Here is an 8,723-nt window from a genome sequence, read left to right as displayed (position 1 = left end):
TGCATATATGCCAACCATGATATTAAACAAAAGTTATGGTTTGAAATTTAATTTTTTATTGCAGTGTAGAGTTATGAGGCACACAGAAAAATCCTTTTTTTAAAAGTCATTGTGTTCCTCTGTCTGGTAAATTGTGTATTTTTGTTAGCAAATGAAATCCATCCATCCATTATCTTTGCCACTTATTTTGTGGAGCCTATCCCAGCTGTCAACGGGCAGGAGGCGGGGTACACCCTGAAGTGGTCGCCAGCCGATTATCGCAGGGCACATGGAGACAAAATGCCGCACTCACAATCACACCTAGGGGCAATTTAGAGTGTTCACTTAATGTTGTGTCGTGTAATGTGGGAGGAAACCCACGCAGGCACGGGGAGAACGTGCAAACTCCACACAGGCGGGGCCGGGATTGAACCGGGGTCCTCAGAACTGTGAGGTTAACGCTTTACCAGCGGATCCACCGTCCGAGCTAATTAAATTATATCTAAAAAATATTTTACTGTTCATCGTGAACTACTGAGCTAAATGTTTCTCACGCTATTGTCATTTACTCAAATACCTACAAAACGCAAATAATATCGACCCATTTATATTGCAAGAAAATGTATCAATTGAATACAAAATATTAAATCGTGTTTGAAAGCACACACACACACAAAAAAAGATATGAGTCAAATAAATAAAGTTCACCGAATCGGTCTGTGATACAAGCAATCCTAATGGTGCATTGAAAGCACCATGCTATGCATCCAAATGTCCCCAACAAAGAATTCAGTGTATTGTGGTGAAGCCTTTTTTTTTTTTTTTTTTTTTTTTGGTAACCCCCTTTAACAACCACTCCCACCCTCCCTTCTCTCCTTTTCTGATCTGGTCCCGCCTGCATGCGTCGCATCCACACACAGTTTAAAAAAAAAAAATACTAATTACAATAATCCACGGATTTTATTCGCCAGCGCGTCCGCTTTGCTGCGCCTTTGGGTGACACCTGGTCGCCTGTGACGGTAAGTAATGTTAAGATATGAAGTTGTATGGATACCATCGTAATGATGATGACGACGATGGTGGTAGTGGTGATAATGATGATGATGGTGGTGGTGGGCGGCAGACATCCTGGATAACTAATTCCTTTGTCGCGTTTCTATCGCTGTTACAGTCGCAAGAAACAACACTTAAAACCTGCACTGATTTCACATCCCGTCTTGCTTCGGTTCGATCTAATAGTCAACCTCAATCTTCGCCTGGGTTGGGGGGGAAGAAGCCGCCACGGAGAATGTTCTTGAAATGAAACGCCTCAAAGGCGGGTTTCAGTGTTGGGAATGATTTCATGTTGGCAAGACAGATGGTGGGACAATATGAGGGTCTTTTGAAAGGACCGTCGTTGAAAGTTTCAAGTGTGCGCTAACGTGTCTGCCATGCTGATGAACATCCAGACAAGCACAATGCCGTGCTTTCAGTGCACATGGGGGGGGGGGGGGGGGGTTTTTTTGTCTCCCCCACCCTGCCACTCTACTTTCCATCTCCAGCCTGACATTCTGGGGTTGATGATGAAATATGAGAGGCTGCCAGATTAATAATTCTGGAATACTAGGACCTCACACACTCCCGAAACACTAAAATAATAATAATAATAATTCACTAGTGCAAGTGCAACTGTGTTTTAATCAGGAGTGAATTAATTATTTTCAGTCTGCGAGTGTTTCAGTCGTATTTGTGGGAGCCTTGAAGGACTGTTTATGTGAGAGTTTCAGTAGTGTCTGTAAGAGCATTTTCTTTTTTTTTTTGTATGAATTGAAAAAAAATGTGGTCTGTCTGAGAGCATTTCTGATATGTATGAGAGGGTTTTAGTGTTGTATATTAATCTCTCAGTAATGTATGAGAGCGAACCAATTGTCTGGAAAAAAAAAAACGTGTGAGAGGTTTTAAGTTGGTGTGGGTGTTAGTGACTTCAGTAGTGGTGGCATGGTAAAGCGATGGCCTCACAGTTCTGTGGTCCCGGGTTTGATCCCGGACCCGCCTGTGTGAAATTTTAATGTTCTCCCCCGCCTGAGTGGGTTTTCTCTGGGCACTCTGGTTTCCTCCCACATCCCCAAGAACATGCAACATTAATTGGACATCAAAATTGCCCCTAGGTGTGATTGTGAGTGCGACTCTTTGTCTCTATGTGCCCCGCAATTGGCTGGCGACCAGTTCAGGTTGCACCCCGCCTCCTACCCGTTGACAGCTGGGACAGGCTCCAGCACTCCCGGTGACCCTTGTGAGGATAAGCGGCTAAGAAGATGGATGGATGGATGAAAAAAATGTGGTATGTCTGAAAGCATCTCTGATATGTATGAGAGGGTTTTAGTGGCGTATATTAATCTGTCAGTAATGTATCAGCGCATTTTAATTGTGTCTGAAAAAAAAACGTGTGTGAGGTTTTAAGTGGGTGTGAGTGGAAAAAAATCACTAGTATATATGAAAGGACTTCAGTAGTGAGTAAGACAGCAATTTAGTTGAGGGTGTGGGAGAAAAAAAATCATTAGCATGTGTGAGAGCGTTTCAGTTAAATGTATGACATAATCCTGATTTTTCCTCTTAAGGCCCCTCAGTGTGGAAGCTTTCATCCACTCACACAAAAGTGCACTCTCATGCACACTACTGGGTATGAAACTGAGTGTGAGAGCATTTCATACGATGTGAGAGAATTTCATGTGAGTGAAAAATACATTTGTAGAAATATGAGCGCATCAGTAGCATGTGTGAGTGTTTTAGAAGTGGTTCAATAGGGTGTATTGATAACAGAAGCTTTCATCCACTCACAGTCAAAGTCCGCCTGTGCTTCCGTGGCCTTAATAAGGCTGCTAATAAAAGCGCTCAAAGAGGAACAAGTTGTTCAATTATTTAGCAAATCGGCGCCGCTGACTGTGTGCGTGCGTGTGTGTATTTGTGCACACCATCTGCTCCTTAATAGGCTTGAATGTGGGATTTTGTGCACAGGTGTCAAATTCAAGGCCAGCGACGGACACAGAACTTTTTTTTTTCATTACTTTGGGTGAGATTTTTGATTGCATGTGTCCTGTGAGATCAGTGTCAGTGTTTTTTTTTTTGTGATTGGCTAATGACTCGTACCCCCAAAACCAGATCATGACCTCCTGTTTTGCTTTATTTCAGCAGTCGCTCATGCCCACAATGCGCAGGGCCTAACTCTGCCCCCCCTTCGCACGAGCCAAGATGTCTGACACCGAGCCCTCGTCGCCGAAAGACCCCCTGCCGCCGCTCGCCTCCCCGCTTCAGAGCTCCTTCCTCTTCCTGCGGGAGGGGAGCAGAGTTTGGGAGCGGGAGAGGAAGCCCCCTCAGCCTGGGGCAGAGCTGCCCAGCCCGCTGCCCACCAAACGCACACGCACATATTCGGCGTGAGTTGCCCCCCCTAAGTTCACCTGTGAAAATTTAGTCCATTTTCGCTTCTTCCTGTAGCAAATTGAGCCAAATTGAGCCATGCAAACTATGCGCAGCATTTAAAGGCTCACTTCTGTCTGCTGTGGTTCTGTGCAGGACAGTACGAGCCAAATCGGGTCCGGTATTCAAGGGCGTGTGTAAGAACTTCTCTCGCTCGCAGGGTCATGGATTCATTCGACCCTCTCATGGAGGAGAAGACATCTTTGTCCACGTTTCAGAGTGAGTAAAGTCTTAGAGGTCCTTGTTTCATTTGTGTTCACATCAAATTTGAGGAACTCTCTTTAAGAAACCTGCCTGTTTGGTCATTTCTCGTTAAATTGCATTTAGAAAAAAAAAAAAAATCCCACTTCCTAATTTAATATTGCCGACCATTGCCAAGTAGGACGTATTATAACGAGCCCACGACTGTTCCAGGATAGAGACAACTGCCAAGAAAATATATACCATAATTCCCGGCCTACAGAGCGCACCTGGGTATAAGCTTCACCCAGTACATTTGTAAAGGAAATACCATTTGGTACATACTGTATATACGCCACAGCATCCAAAAGTCAAGTGCGCGCATTGAAACACAAGATATTTATGAAGAAAGAACGTACACAGAGAACTTAACGCTACCACTGCTGTGCTAATGCCGCCGCTCTAACCCTACCGCGAATGCTAGCAGCACCGCGCTAACACTAAAGCTAGCCCCGCCCTGCTAATGCTACCACAGCGCTAACAGGGCCAGTTAAAAAAAAAACATACCAGTAAAAATCACGAAGACACGGCAGTAACACGCTAACGCAGCTCTAACAGGGCCGGACCAGTAAAAGTCATTTACTCAGCATATATTTTCTACCGGTCTCACACTTACGTTTTCTGCTCGAGTTTACCCTTGCGGCCGTTAGAAAAAATGCACAAATTTGCCGCATCACCGCAAACCGCAGGGTTGAAAGCGTGTGAAACGAGTTGTGGCTTTTAGGTGTGAAATTACGGTACATATACACATTGGCATGCAACAGGCCATTCAAGTCACAGGTAGTTTAGATACAACAGTACTGTAGAATATGAGGATGTGACCCCAAGCTGACAAAAATACATTTTTACTACCTGCACGTTACATGCATATGTTTTGGTATGATATACATCAGGGGTGTCAAACTCATTTTTGTCACGGGCCACATTGTAGTTCCGGTTTCCCTTGGAGGGCAGTTATGACTGTGAAACCATAAAAATCGTTTATCGCCTCATCATATTAACACGTGAAATTTATGAATTACGTTTGGAATCAGAAATCAAGGGTAATGGGTTTTTCAAGTATCGTTGATGTTTGGTAACATAAAAACCCTTGCAATACCCCAGCGTTATGATTTATGATATGCCTATTTGAAATTTTGGGACAGATTTGAGCAAGAATCACGGAAGTTGACAAACATGAAATCATGTGGCGGGCCAGAGCTGGCCCCCAGGCCTTGAGTTTGACGTCTGTTATATACATGAAGCTTGAAAATAGATACAGTATGAATAACAAAAGAAATATTTGGTCACTACTTTGTGGATTTTTTCTATTGCTGGGGTTGACTGGAATGTGATTTTGAAAGATTGCTGTACACACAAAAGTATTGTGACACCTGGTCATTTCATGTACTGTGCATATTTTGACCTTTGCCCATCCATCCATCAAAGTCACTTTTCTCTTATGCTTACATTTCCATTGACTTCAGGGCAAGAAAGCTGTTTTAATTTAAGATTACTGAAAATAAAGCGTGCATACCTCTTTGTTAATATATTTGATTTTTAATGATGTCATTTAACATGTGGATTCCGGCCCCCCTCGATAGCATCGAGGGCGAGTACGTGCCGATGGAAGGCGACGAGGTGACGTACAAGGTGTGCCCCATCCCCCCGAAGATGCAGAAGATCCAGGCAGTGGAGGTGGTCATCACGCACCTGAAGCCGGGAAGCAAGCACGAGACTTGGTCGGGTCAGGTCATCAGCTCCTAGATGCTGGGATGTCCTGGTTTCGCTGCTGCTGCTGCTACCGCCGAGGCTCTCGGGCAAGGTCTGGATTTGAAAAGTTGCAGATTTTTGTGACAGGAGGAGCGACGGTGCAGGTAGAAAGGAAGGTTTGATGTAACAGAACTAAAAAATATGAATGTAGGCTGAATGTTTTATTTGGTTGAAACATTACTTGTGCGGTAAAGTTTGAGTTCTGGGGCAAAGGTTTGATGTCATTTTCAGCAGATTTGCCCAAAGGTGGCCTGAGAGTGCAGCCCCTCCCCTAAAAAAATTATTGTTATGCAATCGGTTCGTGACCTCAGACGTTACTGGCCGCATTTGGCACACATGCACAATCTAATGACAAATCTGCATTACTAGATATTTATTGCCCAATTTAGTAACGAGCCCAATTGAATTTAAACGAAGAACCCCAATGCAATAGGCGACAGAACAAGTCAGAAAGTGGGTGTCCAGGATCAAAACCGCCCGAGCAAAGTCAGAAGCGCACAACGTTTGTAACCTGGAAATTTAAGTCATTGATGAATTTCCAAAGAAAACATTTGGAAAGCATAGACATAACAATATCAAATGGAACTATACATTCAGATAGGAGTAAGTAATGGGTGCTTACTTCTGGTGTGTGACGACGTATTTTTATGTTGGGGGCTATTCGGAACCAGGCTAACCAAGGACCCCCAAATATTGCATTGCACGTCGCAAGGACGTGTTGAAAATATCAGGGTAGTTCATCACTTTATTTAGATTTAGTCAACATTAGGGCACCAGTGTTGTATTAGGAATCCCACATTGTACCTTTAATGAGTTGTGCCTTCAATTTCCCGCTAGTCGTAACTGCCAAGGTAGTTCACTTTTTACAGAAACTCGTCATGTGATGAGCACTCCTGTCATTTTATGGGTAAAAAGAAAAATGTTATTGTAGCAGAAGCCTATGACGGGGACACGTAGTTTTCCGTGGCCAGAGGGGTTCGGGTTTGGAGCCGCAATCGATAAAAGGGAAGACGAATGTCGTGAGAGAGATGACGACAGGATGGAAAAAGAACCTTCTGGCAAGATGTGCGTCTGTGGGTTTTGTGCATTTTTTTCCTTCCCCAGAAGAACATTTGTGAGGCATTCACAGACGTAGGTTTTCTCCAAATAAATGAAAAAGAACACAATGAGGGGAATCGCTAGAAGATGCAGTAAAACGCTGCTAAGTTAGGAGTTGATTGCAAGTAGGAAGTGCTTTGTGAAGTAGCTTTTCAACGATTATTTATTATTTATTGGCTTTTTACGTCTTTCAGCAATTGTAAGACTTTCTGAATACTGTACACTGGACTCCTAATCAGTATTTAAAGCAAGTTCTACCTAATGTGTGACTTTGACTCCGTAAGCGTTTTATTATTTTAGCAGTCCTTCACTAAATACTATTTTTTGAGTAGAATGTGTTCCCTGATGCAGTAATGCGGTTTGTAACTTTTCGATCAAACTATTGTAACACAAAGTTGTGTGCGTACATGTGTGTTGATTTTTTTGTTCATGGTGAAAAGCATTTTATTTTTTCCATTTGCGTCTCGTCACTGCATCTTTTGGCACTCGGATAACCTTTGAATAAATGGTAGTAAACAACACGTTGACTCATTTTCTTCATCCACTTGCTTTATTAGATCATTCCAGATTAATGATTTAACTACGGTGGCCTGGAATAGCAAAACAGTAGAACAAATAAGGCCACCGTAGGACTATGTGTGTCAATCTAAAAAATATACAACCACTGATTTAAAAATTACTTCAATCTATTTTTCTAATCTAAAAAAATATTGTTTTGTATTCATTTTCAGTGTATTTGTAAACTATAGGCTAAACAAACTGTAAAATATGATTAATTTTTTGGGGTCATTACTTTCATTTAATCATATAATGGCCACTCGGGGCCAATAAATTGAAATGAGCCCCCCCCCCATGTGAAATGACAGAATCGTTCAACTGATGCAAAACAACATTGTGATACATGAATATCCATCCATCCATCATCTTAGCCACTTATCCTCACAAGGGTCCCGGGGAGTGCGGAGCCTATCTCAGCTGTCAACGGGCAGGAGGCGGGGTACACCCTGAATTGGTTGCCAGCCAATCGCAGGGCACATGGAGACAAACCGAGGTGTTATTTAGAGTGTCCAATTCATGTTGCATGTTTTTGGGATGTGGGAGGAAACCGGAGTGCCTGGAGAAAACCCACGCAGGCACGGGGAGCACATGCAAACTCCACACAAGCGGGTCCGGGATTGGACCCAGGACCTCAGAGTACTGTGAGGCCAATGCATACCAGCTGAATCACCGTGCCGGCCATGAATATACAGTACTGTCTAATACGAATGTAGCGTATGTGTGACTACGTGGTTCGTGTTAAAATGAAGATTAAGATTGTCTCACTGAGGAAGCATGACACATAACTGAGCAAAGTATACTACGTACACAGTGTAAACAGTAACCCAGAACCACATCGAATTGAGCCAAATGATCATTTACTGGTTCCAGAGAACACGTGCGGTCGTAAATTGAAGCAAGGGAGGTGCATCCTGCTATTGTGCTTGGATGAAATAGATCATGATAAACAGAGATGGGCTTCCTGTTATTAATTAGACAATCCGCCGCTCGTGGGCACTTGACTAGATTGTAAAGGGCCACATATCTGATTTCCACGTGCTTTTTGGGATCTTTATGGCCCGCCTCACCTTTGCCCTCCTCTTTACTGTAGTTGACATTCACTTTTCTCTTCTATGTCTGCGCCTCTCGCTGGTATTTAATATCACTGACACAGTTTTCCCCCCACGACATTTGTTTTTAGTATTTCAGGCAGGATTCGATCGAATGAATTCAACATAGCAGAAGGAAATAAGAGGCCTCAAGAGGAAAGATTATCATTGAATACTGTAGTATAAAACACCCACTACAGCAGCTATGAATGAATTCCGAGGTTGTTCCAGCACAAAATGTTTACAGTATGTCCAATTATCGTTTGCACCCGTTTTGTGTTGTCACGTTGGAATGACTTTTTTCACATGAGGCCACTGCAGTTCGTGACAATTGGGAAAAAATACCAAGAGTAAAAAAGAAGTGCTTACAACAAATAAAAAACAGAACTACACTAAATGCTGCATCTATTTTTTTCTTAAAATCAGGCTCAAAGGCATACTTACTTTTCAAAATATAGGATGTGTAAAATGTGATATATTTCTTGATCTTTGAGGTGTTTTAATAAAAGTACGTCAGAGAAATATAAGAGTTAGCCTGCATACATGCAACAACAA

The 8,723-nt window shown here is 42.8% G+C and overlaps 2 protein-coding genes across 6 annotated transcripts in view; one reads left to right on the top strand and one right to left on the bottom strand.

Annotated features, from left to right (window-relative positions):
- Nucleotides 1-863: 863 nt before the first annotated feature.
- Nucleotides 864-7,043, top strand: csdc2a (cold shock domain containing C2, RNA binding a). Of its 2 annotated transcripts, none has more exons than XM_061809686.1 (4): nucleotides 864-998; nucleotides 3,151-3,389; nucleotides 3,529-3,651; nucleotides 5,256-7,043. In XM_061809686.1, the coding sequence occupies exons 2-4, from the start codon at nucleotides 3,208-3,210 to the stop codon at nucleotides 5,416-5,418; spliced, it is 468 nt and encodes a 155-aa protein (XP_061665670.1). In that variant the 5' UTR covers nucleotides 864-998; nucleotides 3,151-3,207; the 3' UTR covers nucleotides 5,419-7,043. The 2 variants fall into 2 exon arrangements, with proteins under 2 accessions (XP_061665670.1, XP_061665669.1); XM_061809685.1 differs by having other exon boundaries at nucleotides 3,148-3,389.
- Nucleotides 5,398-8,723, bottom strand: part of kctd17 (potassium channel tetramerization domain containing 17) — a 36,862-nt gene continuing 33,536 nt past the window's right edge. For all 4 annotated transcript variants that reach the window (XM_061809676.1, XM_061809678.1, XM_061809677.1 and 1 more), the window contains exon 7: nucleotides 5,398-5,478. In XM_061809676.1, coding sequence (XP_061665660.1) covers nucleotides 5,453-5,478 — 26 coding nt within the window. In that variant the 3' untranslated portion in view covers nucleotides 5,398-5,452. The remainder of the gene's footprint in view (nucleotides 5,479-8,723) is intronic.

This window comes from Syngnathoides biaculeatus, chromosome 22, assembly GCF_019802595.1.
Source record: "Syngnathoides biaculeatus isolate LvHL_M chromosome 22, ASM1980259v1, whole genome shotgun sequence".
Classification (NCBI taxonomy): Eukaryota; Metazoa; Chordata; class Actinopteri; order Syngnathiformes; family Syngnathidae; genus Syngnathoides; species Syngnathoides biaculeatus.
This window is presented reverse-complemented; position numbering and strand designations above follow the sequence as displayed.